We start from the raw sequence: 19,081 nt of genomic DNA, 5'->3' as shown, positions 1-19,081 counted from the left end.
TATACTGTATATTACAATTCAAATTCCTACAACAGGCAAAAAAAGTAATTAAGTGGTTGACCAAGACCCTAATCAATTTTGAAGTGGTTGATGGAGAACCACTGATCTAGGAGAGATGTGTAAAAATCTCTAGGCCAGGTGATATGAAGGTGACTTGTACCAAGTCAGACCATGGAACATATAGTCCCATATTGTCTACTCTGGCTGGCAGCGACTCTTTTAAGGTCTCTGAAAGGAGTCCTTCCCAACCCCGATACCCATGTTCCTATAAATCAGAGGTGATCTCCAGAGGTTGCTGGACTATTATTCCCATCAAGTCCAGCCAACATGGCCAATAGTCTTAGTAGGGCATAAATAAGGAAGGTGGGTATGCGAAAACTGACTTACTGAAAGACATACGAGTACAGTGGTATCTCGGTTCTCAAACATAATCCATTCTGGAAGACTGTTCGAATTCTGAAACATTCAAAAACCGAGGTGCAAAGGACTGTCTGCAAATTCAATTGAGAAAATTGAAAAACAAGCAGCGGAAGCTGTTCGACTTCTGAGGTGCGTTCGAAAACAGAAGCATTGACTTCCGGGTTTTCGGCGTTTTGAGTTCTGAAACGTTCGTCAATGGAGATGTTTGAGAACTGAGGTACAACTGTATTTTGTTGCCTTTGCACAGAAACACTGTGGTGCAGAGTGAACATTTCATTCTAGTTTCATTGTTCTGATTGGGTCTGACCATTAGTCTCATTTGAGCAGGATGGACATAGCACATAACCACAATGAGTGTTTTTTTTGTGTGTGTGAACATTTTAGATTTAAAGACAAACAGACTAGATGGCTGAGGTTTACAGTCCTTGGGTTCATGCATAACATTAAAGAAGCTCAAGGGAAGTCATTTTCCACAGTTTTATTTCAAAGTGAATTCAATTAACAGTTATAAAAACAATATCATGCAGTTTTATGGTAAAGGTAAAAGTATTAAAGTGAGGGTGGGGTCAAAGGGATAAGGTAGCAGATATTTTAGATACCACAAGAGCCTCCCACATGTACTAATAATACATGTACAAATATGCTATACAGGACAAGATCTCCAAAGCATCAAGACAAGTATCTGTTCAAATGACAATGTTTGGAAAGTAAAAGATTTGGGACACCTTTCTGGAAAACAAATGACCCTATTCCTCCTCTGAGGAATTGTTGCGGTTCCTTGGATGCAAGAAGCAAGACCAGGCTCTTCCTGGGCTCCCCAAGGATTTAGAGTGGGGAAAAAATCACAAGACATCCATATCATGTTTCACTGTATGACATCACAAAATTAATGCCCTTCCTTCTGACCCAGAAAGAATTCCCAGGCATTGCAGAAGCCAGCACAGATGCATTTGGAATTATTTAGTAACACATACACCACTCATGCACATACAACAAAGAACTACGGTAACAACACAGCAAATGGAATGGGGAAAGCCTATGTATAGCAGCACTGGAAGGGAATAAAGCCATTTTGTGTGTGTGTACAAATAAGCCCTGATCACAAACGAAGGAACGCCTCTAACACTTTTACTGGACAAGGAGTTAGTTGCCTTTGGAATCCCAATGCTCGATTTTCACTCCCTCATCACCTAGTTTCCTGGGTTTCCAAACACTAATCATTGAACTTGAGTTGAGCCAGCATGCTACAACCACATCTTTGCCGAAATGAAACACTACTTTAGTGCAATTCACAAATAAACTGACCTTTCTTATATACTATTGTGGCATACAAGATCTAGTAGTTTAAAAGTTGCAGAACCAAAGCTAGCTGGACAAGCACATTAATTGACAACCACATTAATTGTCTCAAGCTCAGCACCAATTCACAGAACTAAAGTGTGGTGAGAATATGAGTTTAGCAGAGAAGTCTCAAAATTGTTGGTAAAATAGATGCTTTGCCAGGAAGATAATTTCCCAACATTTGTCATGCTACTGCAAAGATGCAAAAGTGGGGGAAGCAGTCAGCTGTGGACTGAAGTGTCAGCCGTGCTTGTGGTGAAATAGCCACACGACACCCCCTTGACTGTGAAACTGATCTAATGAAAGACTTTGTGTTAACCAGAGTCAACTCACATGAACGTCTAAAGCAGAAATTAGAAAAACTAATCATGGCCCAAATTCACATGATCAGAAGGCAGCCATAGCTATGACAACCAATGTGCAAAAACCGTTCTGTTCTACACAACAAAGCTACAAGTCCTTAACACGGCAGCCTTTCTTGCCCAGTGTCATCTCACAGTGGGGAAATAGGTCTAGAACAGCAAGTCTGACAAGCTTATTCACATACAGGTCAGCACAACAGAGAAAACATTTCCTTTATTTGCTTACATGCTACCTCAGTTTGGCCATGATTCATCCCCCAGCAGCACCCCCTTGTGTGCCACTGAATCCTACCCCAGAAGGTCCCCTGGCTTCATGAGTGGCAGAAGAGCCCTAGTGTATACATATAGTATCCACATGGGCCCCTGTGGATCCCAGACACTATTAGTGCTATCTGTTTCTTCACCAAATGCTATACCCACCAATCAGGTGGGCACTGTTGCCATTCTAAGAGAACAAGGGAGGCATTCATGGTGAGTTCCAGCACCTCTTTTTCTAGAAAAACAGCACTGGCTATACCAATTCTGGCTTAAACATCTCATTAGTGAGCAACACTCAGCTCAGTCTTAATAATAATAATAATAATAATAATAATAATAATAATAGTAGTTATACGCCGCCCATCTGGGTGGGTTTCCCCAGCCACACTGGGCAGCTTCCAACAGAAAAATAAAATACAGTACTCTATTAAACATTAAAAGCCTCCCTAAACAGGGCAGCCTTCAGATGTCTTCTAAAAGTCTGGTAGTTGTTTTTCTCTTTGACATCAGACGGGAGGGTGTTCCACAGGGTGGGTGCCACTACAAAGAAGGCCCTCTGCCTAGTTCCCTGCAACTTGGCTTCTCGCAACGAGGGAACCGCCAGAAGGCCCTCGGTGCTGGACCTCAGTGTCAGGGCAGAACAATGGGGGTGGAGACGCCCCTTCAGGTATACTGGACCAAGGCCATTTAGGGCTTTAAAGGTGCTTGTAGTTATGTCCCCTTAGGAAATGTATCTTCCCTCTTAGTGTTCAACACCCCCTTCCCATGCTCAGGTGCACAGGTTGTTCAAAACCCAGATAACATTGATTACTCTTATGTGCCAACTTAAGAGAAGAACCCCATGAAAAATCTGAGAGATGCTATGTTAAACCAAGATTCAGCTTTATGCATGTCAGTGTTAGGAAATGAATAATACTGCCACTTATGTTTTCTGTGCCTCTCCTGAATCCCAAGCATGAAAAATATTCTAACACCAATTGGGATTTTAACATGTAGGCTAGCCAATGAGGCAGGGGCCAAAGCTGACAGAGCTAAGTTTAGCTTCTCCAATTTGTCTAATGTTTTTCTGGTCCACAGACTAATGCAATAATGGCTATTCTATTTTACTTGTCTAATGATGGCACCGAGGAGAGACTGCAACCAACTGAAGTCTCGGCTGGTTTAGGCAGTGCAAAGAATGATGTAAACAAACTTCTCATTGTGTCCCTGACTCCAGAGAGCCATGTGCATGCCAAGCCTTCAGAAGCTATAACCGTTCTCCAGTAAGACTGTCCCTTTGGACATTAGGCTTGGCAGGCACTGAAAATTGCCCCTGCCCCATCCTGACTGGCAAGATCAGTTGGCAATTTAAGTCAACATGGCGCCAGTTAGGAAACCAGTCCAATTTGCTGGGGAGAAGATGCTCTTGCTCTTTCACCCTTGACTTCAAAATTAAAAGAAAAATGTCAAAGCAAGCATTTAAGGTTTCTTCTACAAGAGTCTAGGTTGACCTCTTTCTCCCAGATGAGATTAATCAATAAGATATGCTGCTGGTGCAGATGCTCTACGAAAAAGTAGGCTGGAGCCTCTGAAGAGCTGCCCCTAGGGAGAAAAAGAAAGGAGAAGCGTTGGAAACCAACATTTAAAAGAGCTGTCATTTTAAAAAAATTGTACAGTGGTGCCTCGCAAGACGAAATTAATTCGTTCCGCGAGTAATTTTGTATTGCGAAAATTTCATCTTGCGGTTTTCCAATTTAAACAAATCAAAGCGAATAAAAAATGCAAAAAAGTAGTCTTGCGAAGCACTGCCATAGAAAAATTCATCTTGCGAGTCAACAAAAAGATCGCAAAACGCTTTCGTCTTGCGAGTTTTTCGTTGCGCGAGGCATTCATCTTGCGAGGTACCACTGTATAGTAAATAAGGGTGCTGGATGCAGCAACAGCAAACCAGGAGCAAAATACAAATAGTAATCCCACATATGCATTCATTTTTTCCTCTTACAGTGGTACCTTGGTTCCCGAAAGGCTTAGTCGTCGAACAAATCAGCTCCTGAATGCCGCAAACCTGGAAGTGTTCCAGTTTGCGAATGTTTTCCAGAAGCTGAATGTCCAATGCAGTTTCCGATTGAGTGCAGGAAGCTTCTGCAGCCAATTGGAAGCCATGCCTTGGTTTTCAAACAGTTCCGGGGGTTGAACAGCCTCGTGGAACGGATTAAGTTCGAGAACCAAGGTACCACTGTATTTCATACATGTCTAGGAAAACCCTGCATAAAATTACTATGGTGTAAAAGGACAAACACCAAATCTCACAGGAATAGACTTTCCTGGGAAGATTATCCTTACTGATGTTAGTCTGAACAAGATTTTAAAGATTATGAAAACACAAAAGAGTAAAAACGGCAGGGGAGTTGGAGGTGATATTTTGCTTCTTCTGTGGCTAAATTTGCAAAGGCAGATTTGCAAAAAGTTAAGAATCATCCACTTCTGTTCAGGACAAGAAAGGACGCTTCTGCCATCCATCTGTACAGAGGAACTGGTCAGGAACCAAAGCTTTACTTTCCCTGGCTAAACTCATCTCAGAGTAAACACGGCTGCTCACCTGAGCACTGAGGTGCCTCCAGCACTGAATCCAAGAGGAAAACACAGGGGTGCGTGGAGGGAGGCCAGCAAGTAACCTATACAGCAAAGAGAGCAGTCAAGGAAGAGAACAAACTGAGGGCGAGAGAAGCAAGCAATCAAGGTGTAAACAGGAACCAACATCATTATTGCCTCCAGGTGCTCTCATTTATTCAGTTACAACAGACACAAATATATACAGTCCCTGCTCTAGAAAGGGGGCAATACGCAACAGAAAACCAAACCCTCTCATTGTTCTACGAGCTGCAGAAACTTTACAAAGGCTAGAGCAAAAAGCCACCAACTTAACTCCCTCTCCTTCAATGACCATGAACATTCACCAACTTGAGAGAGACACAGAGGCTGTTCACTTCATGTTTATTGACCTAAAAATGCTGGCTGGCTAGCAAAAATAACTGTGGGCTATTTCCACATACACACACAGCCAAGGTCTTGTCTTTCCTCTTGGTTCCTTCAGTGTGCATCATCTCCAAACACATCAGCCTGAAGTCCGTCTGTCCCAAATCAAGTTTTTAGGTGCATGCAGGGATGCGAGAGCGCGATTTTTCATGCTGTGTATGCGTATGTCCAGGCTAAGCTGTTTAGTATAGAAAAATATGACTAGAATAAGTAGTTCTGCCAACTTACTAAGGTTTCATTAATGACGCTGGATTGGGGGTGGGGGAGGGGAGAGCGAAATCACATACCCACAATTGTTCACTGCCATGAGATCTCCCACAAGAAGAAAGGGGTACGTCAGCATGCTCACAGCAATCTGAAACAAAGACATATCCAAGGCTTTCCCTTCCATACGGCAAAGCGAGACACTGTCCCCCGCCTCTCCCCCCAAAAAAACAATGAGCAAGAAGCCTCATGCAACAAGACAGGACCAGCATATTTTGAGTATGCAGAGAGAGAAACTTTTTCACCCGAGGCAGCTTAACTGTCAGTTATGTAGAAAAGCAGCATAACAGGCCCCAGATATACATCAACTGGCAGGAAGAACTGTATCTGAAAGATGCTTAACAACAGAGCTGCACATGCCTGTATTACACATGGAAAGAGATCCATTTGCATTAAGGATAAGTTATGATGACAGCTGGTTTCCCCACCCACATCTTGCATTTTATTAATTGTGGGTTTATTCAAGTCTGGTTTGGCAGCATGACAGTTTCTCGAGCTCAAGGAGAATCTGGGTTGACCAGCATTTTTTTGGCCACTCGCCAGTTGCAGTTTCATAGGACTTACAGGTAGGAGACTTGGATGTTTCATCTAACTCACCTCGCCTCAAGCAGGCCAGATTTTTTTAAGTGGTCAACCTGTGGCATAAGCACCATCGTTAGTGGAGCAAGAGGCAGTGACTGTGGGAGCCAGTACAGTGGTACCTGTAGTTGCGGACTTAATCAGTTCCGGGGTGCAACTAGAGTGCCTCTTCTGCACATGTGCACGGTGCGATAGAGCGCTTCTGCGTGTGCGTGAAGTACGCAGATCGCTTCTGCGCATGCGGTGAACCCAGAAGTAAACACTTCCAGGTTTGCCGCATTCGTAAGTTGAAAGTCCGTAACAAAAGCGGAACGCAACACGAGGTATGACTGTATATACAGTCTGTATAGTCTATACAGCCTGCCTACCTCTGCAAAGCTATGCTGATGAGAAGAGGCCAGGAGCAGAGGCCTGGGATGGGTTACAGCTACTACAGTGTGCAATAATGCCTGTAACAGCACTGTTTCATACTTTGAGGCACACTTGCCAAAAAGGTTGCCAGTTATTGCTTTAAGTCAGGATCCATAAATCAACCGTTCAAACCCTGAGATCTGAAGTTCCCAGTTGCTGGGACTCAGTACTTATACAAAGTCATACATGCGTGTGCACTGATTTCCCTAGAACAGTGGAAGAGAGAAGGAGAACAAGTCATATGTCTACCAATTCCCCCAACAGGCACCATCGCTTACATACCCCCATCACAAACTTGGTGTAGCTTCGTATCACAGAGGCTTGGCTGAACTGAAACAAAGAGAGATCAGAGGTGTCTTCAGGCTCAGACCATCACACACATTGAGCGACTACAAGCAGATCACCGGTTATCAATAAGGCTACATGGAATATGCAAAGAGACTGGCCTAGTTCTAGATACAATCTAAACCAGATCTGAGCTAACGCGGGCAGCAACAGCTTTAAATTGACAAGAGGATGTAAAAATGTTACGAGAGACATTGCATATATCTTTGTAAATCAAGAAAAACTTTAATAAAACAAACTAACTAACTAACTGACAAAAGGAACCTACTAAACCAGGTGTGGGGAATGTTTGGTCCTCCAGATGTCACTGAACTACAAGTCCCACCAACCCTGGTCACTGACCATGCTTGCTGGGGCTGATGGAAATTGTAGTTCAGCAACAGGTCGAGGGCCAAAGGTTCCCGATACCTGCACTGAACTGAATGCATTGTAAACACAACTCCACAAAGACTACTGAGTTGTTAGATAAGTACAGGCAATTCAGCTTGCTCTTCTATGGAAATAACTTTTCCATAGTTACACTCCACCCGTCTTAATATGCGATACCATGTCCCCAAGGGGGAAAGACTTCATGAGCCGTATTAACAAGCAGCTCCCAGCAAACAGGTCAGAGTTTTGATATTTTCTTAGCCCAAATTAGCATGCTGCAAACTAGGCAAAAACTGAATATGGGGAATCAATGATGCTTAAGAGAAGCCATGTGCACTGAACAGAAAAAGTTGGCTAGAATGTGGCAAAGGCACTTCTTGGCTGCTATATGGTGATGGCTTGAGCTTGTAAAGTTTACAGACGAGCAGATCAGTATTGCTGGGTTGGGGAGGTTCATGTTCTTTGCCAAGATTTATCAGCTACTTAAAACCATGCTCAATTTGAGCTGTGGAAACAAAGAGAGAGAGGCCTCACTAACAGATGACACCCCTCCCCCTTTAGTTCTGCAAATCAAGGCTTCAACCTAGGTCCGAATGAGTCGTTGAAAATGTCCTGCTTTCTCTCTCTTCACACTTTTGCTATCAAAACCTAGCATGTTTTATTTCAGCTATTAGCAAGTCTGCTAAGTTCTTCCAACCTATATGTTTCTGTGATATCAGTATTAACTAGTAGTCCCTAAAGCAGGGGTGGGTTAAACCATGAGTAAAAGGTAAAGGGACCCCTGACCATTAGGTCCAGTTGTGACTGACTCTGGGGTTGTGGCGCTCATCTCGCGTTATTGGCTGAGGGAGCCAGCGTACAGCTTCCAGGTCATGTGGCCAGCATGACAAAGCCGCTTCTGGCGAACCAGAGCAGAGCACAGAAACACCGTTTACCTTCCCGCTTGGAGCGGTACCTATTTATCTACTTGCACTTTGACGTGCTTTCGAACTGCTAGGTTGGCAGGAGCTGGGACTGAGCAACGGGAGCTCACCCCACTGTGGGGATTCGAACCGCTGACCTTCTGATTGGCAAGCCCTAGGCTCTGTGGTTTAACCCACAGCGCCACCCGCGTCCCTGTTAAACCATGAGTGCCAGGTGCAAAATAGTAGCTCAGTCAGGTGGACATAGACTAAGAAGTCCAGAAATTAAAGGATAGTATCAAAACCAAGTTTAGAAGTCCTTCCATACAAAAACCCACTCCTGGTTTTCTCCCAAGCATTCTTTTTCACAAATCAGGTGTGTGTGTGCGTGTGCGCACTGATTCAGGGCAAATCACCCAGAGATCCACTATTGCACTAAACCAACAAGCAACTCAACAGGATGAGAAACCCCACCACTCACGTTGTCATCCACTGCGTAGGTGTTGATCAAGTGAGCCAGAAGGTTGCAACACCATAGAAAGATGACATCACCTAGGATATGAGGAACTAAACCGCTAAAAAACCAAGAAGGGAAATTGGATAACAAAGACTTGAGTTAAACTACAAGAGTTTTGTGGCTATTTAAAACAGAACCGTTGCCTTTAAAAAAGAAGATGCAATTTAGACAAAAAACTCATCAAGAGTTTCCAGAAAATGTGGTTAACCCCTACCCTGATACAAAGATTCCAATCCTCCAGATCTGTTAATTCAAAAGGAAATCACTAACTCATTCTACATGGCATTCTACAGCACAGATGCATTTTAGAAACCTCAGTGCTGATTAAAAAGTAATCACAGATAGAATAAGATTTATTGATCTCCTTATTGCTGTTTTGACCGAGCCATTCCTAGTAATTATTGCTGCTTAAGTAGTAAGTCTGGGACTCCTTCCAAAAAATGCCTTAGGCTCTGACTTAATGCAAGGAGGAGCTCCAAGGCTGAGGTGCTGCCTATGAAGCCCCAAGTCATTTGCTTTTGTCGGTTTTATGTGATGTGCAGGAGACACTACTGCCTGGTCACAATGGGCAGCAATTTATCTCTGCTATGTACCTGCAGAGTTTTAGAATTCCAAAGGAGTATCCTATTTGGAGCACCTATGCATTGTCTGATAAAAAAGGTTGAGTGCAGAACTGAATCCTAAGGAGTGCGAACAGCAACCTCCCGTTCTGCTGGCAGATGACTGTTTGGAATTAAGAGCTGGCCCAGGGTGTGGCAACTGATCAAAAACAAAAGTTTCAGATTGAGTACGGTTTACTAGGAATTCAGACAGACTCACGTACACAAAGAATCCCATCAGCCCTTCTTCCTTCCAAATTGTCCCGATGGAGCTGAACACGCCCCTGTTGAGAAAGAAAATGGTTAAGACTCAGGGAAGCAACTCTCCCACCCCTCTCCAGTCAGCAGCACATTTATGCAGCTGCTACTGGCAAGCTTCAGCAGGGGAAAGAAGAATCGTCTTCCTCTCCTTGGAACAAACCAACTGCTAAACGAGCGTTATGATTCCAGCACAGAGGTGGACAACCAGCGGCCCTTGGCCTAATTTCAAAGCCCTCAGCAAGCAGCAGTTCATACCTCTGGCTAGGAGTAATCTGTTCTTGGCCAGGGAGGAAAAGGGAGGGAGGAAGGGGGTTGGGAAGGAGTTAAGGCTCTGGCCCTGCCCACAGCCACCTTCAGTCCCCCTCATGCAGCCTCCAACCAAATACCCCCTCTTCAGAATGCATCCCCCCCCCGTCTCTCTCTCAAAAAAGTTTCCCATCACCATAATAAAATAACAGTTTGCAGCATAAAAATGTCCAGCAGGGATGAATCAAAGCATATTAATAGAACATATGTGCAATTCAGAATACTCCTACTCACAGATACCTAATAGTCCTGTGATTTTTTTTAAAAAAATCCTGACCTGGGGACAAAATAACCCTAAAGAGGCACCGAGCCAGCCTCTCTCAGATGGGCATTCTACAACTGGGGTGCCACCACACAGAAGGCCCTCTCTCCTTAGTAGCCCCACCCCCACTTCACTTTGCTTAGTGTAGACACCTTCTTCAGTAGAGTCGCTGAAGAAGGAATCAAGGAATCTTGTAGTCCTACTTTGGAACAACTGCAGTTTCTGGATTATTTTTGAAGGCTGCTGTGTATATGCTGCATTGCAGTAAGCTAAGCATGAGGTTACTGGGAGTTGGGTAGCTGGCAACCAAGCTATCTCTATTCAGGTGGAACTCTCTCCTAAGAAGTGTGCATGGCCTCCATGCTGCAGATTTTTAAATGAAGCCTTAAAAGCCATCATTTACAAGCTGCCTTTTGCCATTTTAAATCTTTTTCCAGAATAGTTACATACTATACCGCTCTTTAGTTGTTTTATTAGTCTCTGTAACTGTTTTAGATGGTCTTTTTAATAACTATTAAGGCTGCTGCCTTCGCTAGTTTGTGATTAGAGTGCTGTATTTATTGTGTTTTTACAATATTGTGAGCTTTCTTATGTGGAGTATGTCCCCCAAAGCATCATATGCATGTTTTTATAGAAAGCAAATAAATACTTAGAATTGTGACAGCATAGTTGCACTATCTTAAATTTTGGCACAAGGAGACCATTATGAAATTGTATTGATGTTTCACCTCCTTTTTGTCTGAAACAGAAGATGCTGAAACACATAAAATTCTAGTGGGACAATGGATATGTAGCGTCAAAGACACAGTGGAGTATGAGGAAGGACGGGGAGCTGTTCTTGCTGGTGCTCCTTGGTTTACAGTGAACAAATAGTTTATCCAAGACTATTATTCTCAGATTCAACTCTCAAAGGGCAGAACAATCTCACCTGTACTTCACTTCCCGTCCTACGAACTGGACCATACAGCGCATTGAAATTACTGCAGGGAAACAGAGGCATTTAAACAACTGCGGTTGCAAACCATTTCATCACTTCATCAGGATCTATCAAGCAGTACATGAGGCACGAAATCCACCCCCCCAAAATGCAGCATTCCATCAGTCACAGTTCTTAGTTCATGATGCTTAACAGAGATATAAATGCATACCTCCCTAGCAGCAAAAACCCCAGGAGAGCATTGTGGCTCCTTAAACATTAGCAAGTTGCATAAGATTTCACTGATTATGGGGAGCCTGTGGCCCACTTGATGCTGCCACACAACATCCCAGAATCCCTGATCACTGTCCTTGCTGGCTGTGACTGATTGCAACTGTAGTTCATCAATGTCTGGAGGGCCACAGGTTATTTCAGGTATGAAATATTTTCTTCAGTTGTGGAGTGAATATCCCTCTTACACTTCGGCACATGCACCTATTATTATGTAAGCTGTAGGACCAAAATGTCATGAAATGGAAAAAGTCCCAGTCTTTTCTATGCAGAGTCAGATTTACGTCAGCAATCATTAGTGACAGCAAACTTCCTTCTCTATAGGTTTTAACACCTGAAAGGGGGGGATGTTTTCTTTAGTAAGTAAGAACATCTCAAACAAGTCTGACTCAAGGTCAGGCTCCTGTCATGGCTAGGAATATTTTCCCCAATTTTCTTTAAAACAATTGCTTCAAGAGACAAACTAAAAGCTAGTCTTTCTTTTTATCAAAATTTTTATACTACTTGATTGCAACAAAACAAAACAAAACAAAACCCCAACAACCCTCAAAGTGGTTTACCTACAAGGTTAGAAAGAGATTGAAAGACAGCAGACCACACAACTCACCATGCAGTGGATGAGAGATAACCCGGGATACACACTGCATCATCATCTCATGGGAGGTCTGAGAAAGAAGGTTAAGCAGAGTGCAGTATGAGAAATGGCATGACTGCAACTCATCACACTGTCCTTAGGACTATGTTGGGAAACCGAGTGCTTTTAAGTATTTTAGTTTTGCCATTTGAAAAACAAATCTGGGGGACTACATGGAAAGCAGAAATTCCCAGAGTCTCATTACCTCAAGCCACGACCTGCCTCCCACATATCTTTATTCTGATGTAACTGTATACGAGATAATTCAAGAGAGGAGAGATTGAGAAGCTTCGGTAACACAAACAACTTGACCTCAGAGGTATACCCATGTCTGAAGGCAAATTTCTGCTTTCTTTGAAACTTTTCAAGCCTCACAACATTATATATGTTGGAAGACCACTTTCAGGTCTTTTATATTCTCATTATGCCATTTTTGAAAATTGTGCAGCAGGCTCCTACTTGAGCAACAGAACTTCTCCCTTCTCTCCTCTGCAACCCTCCATCTCAAAATCTATTCCAGAGCATTGGGGGACCCTCTGGAGCAGATTTTGGGTCACACAAGGGGAGGAAGGGAAGTCCCTTCCATCAGTGTATTGTGCAACACTGAATACAACCAATTGGTTGTGCAAGTGCAGAGCAAATTCTACAATGGCAATGGAACTTCCCTTCCCTCTACCCACTCACCTGCTGAATGCCCTCTGCAGGTTCTCTCTACCCTCTGAAGATTTGGGGGTGGGGGTGGTGTTGGAGAGAATTCTATTGTGCTCACAGAAAATGTTCTGCAATCATTTAGTTAGATTAAATCCATTCATTTTAATTTTTAATTTCTTGAATGGCAGAAGAGCCAACATCTTAAGAAATCAGGCTGACCCCACGTTTGCATTTTCAACCTTTCCAATCTTCTCACAGCGTTAGCCCATGGCAGTTTTCCAAACTAGGTCTAGCCTTACAGGAAGTTAGGGAGAAATGAACCATGTTAACTTTCCTAGATTTATTAGAATGCAAAGTTGCAAAACAGCGTTGCTTTTCCCCCAAACACTAGGTAAAAGATTAAGAAAGATTGCTTGATAATGGGTCCCACCTCTTTTGCCACTTTCAGGAGGGACGTTTTCACATCATCCTTGTTAGAAACATGTTCTATATCCTCCAAAGGAAAAGCCTAAAAGACAAAATGGAGAGACATTAAGCTCACCTTCCTTCAGAGACTTTGCTTTGATGAGCAATGACACTCGATGCATCTGCTATTAGGGGTGTTCCCAAGGCTCCCTATTCCTCAATTCTAATAAATAATATAGCTGGGGGGAAATGGGGGAGGAGCTCAGGTGACCATACATGAGGGGGGGTCACCATGTGACGCAGATTGGGTTGAAAGATAGTAACTTGCCCAGTGAGCTACACTCCCATCTTTGCTTATCCCTTCCTCCTTAAGGAAGTAGGAACCATGTCAGTTCATTAGCCATTAGCCAATCTAGATAAGTGTCTACATGGATTGGCCACAGCTGTCCAGTGCTTTCCCAGTCCTATCTGGAAACGCCAAGAATTGAACCTGTGACCTTTTGGATGCAAACCACGTGCTCTGTCACCAAGCTATGGCCCTTCCCCAACTTGCTTCCCTTCTCTCTACGGTCTTGCTGCAAGGGAGCCAGGTTGTGTGTGTGTGTACAACTTTTTCTGCCTCAAAGAAATGGAGAAGGAAGTTGCTTTCCACTTTGAAAACGCCCAGCTTGGAAGCATGCATTTGTCTCCTGCTCATCACCCTGTGTCTAAAGCACCATTAGCAGGAAGAGAATCAGCATGAGGAGGCCCAGACTCGAAAGCACTGAAGGAGCATGAATGAGCCTCTCTTCCCGCTTCCAAGCAATGCACAGACGGGAGGGAGTGGCAGCCGGCGCAGGCTCCCGAACCATAGAGCTGAATCAGGCAGTGTTGAGCTTTCGGAGCTTTCCTGTGCACAGCAGGAGGGGACGGAATGGAAGGCAGCCAACTCATCTTGGCAGGAGACAGAGGAGCACTCCTCCCATCCTTAATGAGGAGCTGTCACTGACGATTAGAAAAGTGAAATCAACAGCCCCACTGTCAAAGGCTGAGCAGGCCAAGAAGTGTCAGACTAACAGGCTTTCGCAGGAAATAAAAGGTCACTAAGAGAGGATCAGCACATCATTATTTTAGGGAGGCTGAAGGCACTCAAGACATTCCTAAAGCAGCCTGATGGTGACTTAATAATCAATTAATTTAAAATATGGTCCAAGAGGGCCATCAGTGTAGGACCGTAATAAAAAAAAAATGCTGAGGATTCAGAAAATCGTTTACAGAATGAAAAAGGGGGAAAGTTAAAAGACACGCTCAGAGGGCCTCCGTTCAGCATAAGGCCAGCAGCTGCTGCTCTTTCAGCTCAGCAACTCAAGATCTTGCAAAGGATTTACTGCCTCTGGTTGAAGGAAAGGGGCTGTTTGCTACAACCAGAGTAGTGGCAGTTGCTCTTGAACAGGCATCCCCAAACTTCGCCCCTCCAGATGTTTTGGACTACAATTCCCATCTTCCCTGACCACTGGTTCTGTTAGCTAAGGATCATGGGAGTTGTAGGCCAAAACATCTGGAGGGCCAAAGTTTGGGGATGCCTGCTCTTGAAGCTCATTCCTTCTCACTCCATAGTGGTGTCAGCTGAGACTTCAGTTATAATGAAATGCTGACCTTTCTTTTCTTTTCTTTTTTTTAAAAAAGCCATTCACAACTAGCCTTCAGTACACCAAGTGCAGAGAGGAAACTTGAACCTTACCTTCTTTACTCTCCCTCTGCTTATGGTGGATAAAGTGCTAGAGAGGATTCGAGGAGCAAGGCCACGGAAAAGGCCCCTTTTCCCATCCACTTCCACAATGTGTCTGGCTAGGAAATAAACGATTGTGGTGTCACATCATCGTGGTCGTCAGTCTTCAGAAGCTCCAACTTGCAGCTGACTAAACATCTACTTGGAATAACACGTCTCAGGGCATTAGACTATCCACTGATACTGAAGATCCCATTGTAAAATGAGAACCCTGACATTGCCAACTAAATCTTTCTGCCTACCTTAAAGAGTTACACTGGATTTTACTGGGCTAGGTCAGAGTGTGAAGATTCCTTTAACTCGTGCTTAGCTGTGTTGCCTCCTTCCACCCCAAAGGGTTCAGGTTATAATCTGCAAAACGTTTTGAAAGGAATTGCAGAGCCTAAATTATTACAAGCATCAGATGGTAAGACAGAGAGGAAAAACTCAAATGTGCTCCAAGTATAGTATAATGCCGTGGTTGTTTGCTACAGTGGAAATATAAGACTAATTCCACTTTTCCAACCCTCAGGTTGCTGTAAAGAGGTATTTTTTTCTAGCTGTATTTTTTTTTCAAAAGAGAGAAAATGTTTCTGTAAGAGCACACCTACAAAGTGATCTTCATTAAACAGCTGTATTATCTAGCTCTTCAGTTGATTGTCATGCTTCACACAATAAAACAATCACAAAGAAAAGCATTTTAAAAGCTTCTATAGCAAAAATAAACACCCCAGATTCTAAGTCACAGTATGGTGGCTCTATACCATTATATATATAGAAAGCAAGGGGTATTATAGATTCATGCAGTGATGTCTCTCTACATGCTATAAATGTGTCTGTCTTTTAAAATTTTGTTTTATGCAAAACAGTTTGCTAATGAATATTGTTTTAATAGGTGCCAAACATTTCTCTAAGGGAAGCACATAAGTGGTATGGCTGAAAGTAGCAAACTAAATCCTCAACAATCATTCCACTACTCATAGTAACACTTTCATAGCTAATAGCTGTTATAACAAAATGATTTATTTTATAATTTGATTGTTTTATAAAATGTATACACTGCTTGATTGCAAAACAAACAAACCTTCAAAGTAATTTACAAAAAGGATGAAATCCTCATCCATCTAAATGGATGTCCCAAAATCAAAAAAGGCACAATAAATTAAAAAGGGTTTTCTGGCCTAACACTAGACATGTTGCTGTTGTTTTTCCTGTAATTTTGTTGGAATTGACACAGAGTGGCTGGAGCAACCGAGTCAGATGGGTGGGGTATAAGAAATATTGTTGTTGTTGTTGTTGTTGTTGTTGTTGTTGTTGTTGTTGTTGTTGTTGTTGTTGTTGTTGTTATATTATCAGCATTATTTATATAAGTAGATATTATTCACACCAAACTGCACTTTTTGCAGCATATGCAACCCTTTCTAAGTCAATAAGGACCAACAATGATTCCATACAGTCTAGACAATACTTTTTTCCTGTTACAAAACGACTAGCAATATAAATGAGATAAAGAGTGTTGGCCTGGTTTGCATGCAATACTAAGCCAAACCATGGCTAAGTGTGTGGGTACTTACTCTAAAAATTACAGCTACTTTGTTCTTCCCCCAGTCCTGCTGCTGTGCTACTCAAAATGAAGACATGGTTTGGCTTAGCATTATATCTGAACTCAGGCTCATGGTTTGTCTGGAGTGGCAGCAGCAGCAATTTTTTTTACTGCAAGTACCTTCATATGCATGCATTCATGCTTAGATACAGTATGGCTTAGCATTACATGCAATTGGGCCACTGCCTACAAGATTTAAAAGGCAATAATGCAATTCAGGACATGGCTACTAAGGTCTACTGGAGAGTACTTCCAGTTTCAACTATGAAAACCTAGTGCACCATACAATTTTAGCTATCACTTTTTTGTTATTGTCTGTGATCATTGCAAATCAAGATGATCTGAGCAGTATTCCTCCTGCAGCATCTATATTCTCATAAAAAACCAACTTTGTTCACAGAAAAGATTTCTTTAAAAAAAAAAGAACAACTGATTTATCACAGCACTATACTACTGTTGACTTATCCATCATTTCTAAGTTTTGTATTATCCTTATTCAACTACTGACAAACTTTCCTTGGATTTTTATTAAGGTATGCTCACCATATGTAAAAAAGCCAGGTAGGTAAAGTACTTTTCTTCCCAGCAAGTTTCTCCCGACAGTTGGAGGAAGAGGTTCATGCCCAACCTTTAAAAGAGATACCAATCAGGCAACATCTGCTTCTTGCAAGAATCCAGTGTTCTTCTTTCATAAGTTTATATCCTATATAGATGGTACATTTCCCCATTTGTTCTCAGTTTCTTACTCAGTTTCACCAACCCCAACCCTTTACTGAATTAAAAGATTTACAGGCCTGGTGCCTCATAGCTAATTTTAGTATTGTCTTTTTGCATTGTTCTAACCCACTCTGAATCCTTATGGTGAAGGGTAAACAATCCAAATAATCTTCATGGACACACCATTTTTAGTTGTGACAGTGTCATTTTATACAGCAAATGACACAGCAACGTTCTTTACAATATCTAGGTAAATTGCAAAAAGGAGATTAACCTCATTTATGAGGTACTGACCCTCCTCCACCTGTTGCAAGGGGTCACACTTACCACAAAACCCGGAAACCGAGCCCTAATTAGGCGCAGCCCCAATAATTAAGATGAAGGCTACACCTACTTGCCCAGGGATGCCCGGAGGCACATCCCAAGATAAACAGCAAATGCCAATAACTCTAATTAATTTTCGGGCCCTGCTTCGCAACTACCAAATTCTTGGGGGTGCCTGCTCCGTCAGAGGCCCAGAGAGACTGCCCACCCAGAACCGGCTTTCGGATGCGACCGCACCTGCACCAGCAGCTTCACATAGAGCAGAGGGTGGCTCAAGGTCGTGAAGCCGGCGCTCAAGGCCACGAAAAGGGCGTCGGTCCCCTCCGCCGGTCCCGGCCCCATTCCTGGCCCAGCGGCTGCGGGAGGTACCCCAGGGCCCACCGTTACAGCCGCCATCCCCTCTGCCCCCATCCAACAAGGGAACGCACTTCCGCGTACAGCTCCTTGCCCTCGTCACATGACCGAGCCTTTCGGTCACCGGGCATCTACGTCATCACATCACGCAAGGGGAAGGGCTGCGGCAGAGAGAAGGAACTGGTGGCTTTCTTGCATAGACTCAGAAAAATTGTAGAGTGACCACGGATACGATAACTTCCGGGTTCGTTTTCATGCTATCCCCCCCGCCCCCCCATCCTGGGTCGAACAGTGAAAACAATGAACAAGAGTTTCAAGAGTTTTTTTTTTAGTTAGAAGCGATCCATCCAGGAACACCCAGGAAAAAGAGTCGTTTCCTACTTCAGATGTTATTTCATTTGAAAGAAATGTGATTTTAAGCTTTATTTTTTAGTGGTGAACCCTTAAAAATGTTCTGCTATTGGAGTTCAGGGAGGGAGAGAGCCTTACGAAAGCGAAGCTTTCCGCCGCCAGTACTGCAGTCTGCAGTTTGAGCGGCCTTTCTGCGACCGCCGCTAAGCCCCCATTCAACGCTCAGTTGCGCTCGGAATCCGTCTGATCCATTGTCTGCATTAGAAAACGCAGAAGATCCGCCTCTGAGGCCACCGCTTGCCGTGTTTGCCCAGGCACGGACCCGGGATTCCGTGTTTGTTTTCTGCTCGAGCAGTCATTTCAACCCAAAGCGGGGAGGGATATGGCGCTCGAAGTGCACCCCGAGGCAGAGAACTGGGGAGCTTTGGAACCATTCGAAGTCTAAATTTCCCTATCTTTGTAACCATTGGACGATACCATTGTTGTGCAGAGGGGAGAGTAGAAGGCGTCGGAAGCGCCAGGTTCTTTCTTAGGCATGTTTCTTTCTAGCAAATACCTAGTGGAAACGAGTCCAAGGGCGCCCTTGGGCGACAGGAGTCCCCAGCTTATTAAGGGGGCGGAACCATTGAAAGCTGTTTAGGGCGATAAGCAACATAGAGATAGCAAAGAGTAGACGCCCCGCCGTTTTGTTTGACAGTCTCCATTTTAGGCTCCTCGAGGGGTGAACATCTGCTGCATTCGACTGGGCTTTTTTTAGGGTGGTTGGAGGGACCGTTTTTGGTGAAGGAGAGCATACCCACCACACACGCACACAGTCGTGGGATAATTTTGGTTGGTTGACAGTAGAATCCTCCGCATGTCTACTCAGGTTGTCTAC

The 19,081-nt window shown here is 43.5% G+C and overlaps 1 protein-coding gene across 2 annotated transcripts; it reads right to left on the bottom strand.

Moving 5' to 3' along the window:
- Window positions 1-883: 883 nt before the first annotated feature.
- MTCH1 (mitochondrial carrier 1) lies at window positions 884-17,971 on the bottom strand. Of its 2 annotated transcripts, none has more exons than XM_035121425.3 (12): window positions 17,737-17,971; window positions 17,002-17,086; window positions 14,829-14,935; window positions 13,134-13,211; window positions 12,026-12,083; window positions 11,140-11,191; window positions 9,607-9,666; window positions 8,748-8,841; window positions 6,933-6,980; window positions 5,684-5,751; window positions 4,960-5,035; window positions 884-3,962 (listed from the first exon to the last, which is right to left on the bottom strand). In XM_035121425.3, exons 1-12 carry the CDS (start codon window positions 17,908-17,910, stop codon window positions 3,891-3,893), a joined length of 972 nt encoding a protein of 323 aa, XP_034977316.2. In that variant the 5' UTR covers window positions 17,911-17,971; the 3' UTR covers window positions 884-3,890. The 2 variants fall into 2 exon arrangements, 1 of the variants encoding a protein (XP_034977316.2); XR_015951067.1 differs by lacking the exon at window positions 884-3,962 and adding an exon at window positions 5,420-5,574.
- Between the last annotated feature and the right edge of the window lie 1,110 nt (window positions 17,972-19,081).

Source organism: Zootoca vivipara, chromosome 7 (genome assembly GCF_965207765.1).
Source record: "Zootoca vivipara chromosome 7, rZooViv2.hap1.1, whole genome shotgun sequence".
NCBI lineage: Eukaryota > Metazoa > Chordata > Lepidosauria > Squamata > Lacertidae > Zootoca > Zootoca vivipara.
Note: the sequence above shows the minus strand (reverse complement) of the source record. Positions and strands in the feature narration are given on the sequence as shown.

Bases quoted from the DNA above. Each gene is read 5' to 3' on its own strand.
- MTCH1 (XM_035121425.3), bottom strand. From the start codon at position 17,910: ATGGGGGCAGAGGGGATGGCGGCTGTAACGGTGGGCCCTGGGGTACCT. The intron at 5,752-6,932 runs GTATGTAAGCGA...TCTTTGTTTCAG, and splicing joins ACACCAAGTTTGTGATGGGG to ATTGCTGTGAGCATGCTGAC. The intron at 5,036-5,683 runs GTATGTGATTTC...TTTGCTGTATAG, and splicing joins ATGGCAGTGAACAATTGTGG to GTTACTTGCTGGCCTCCCTC.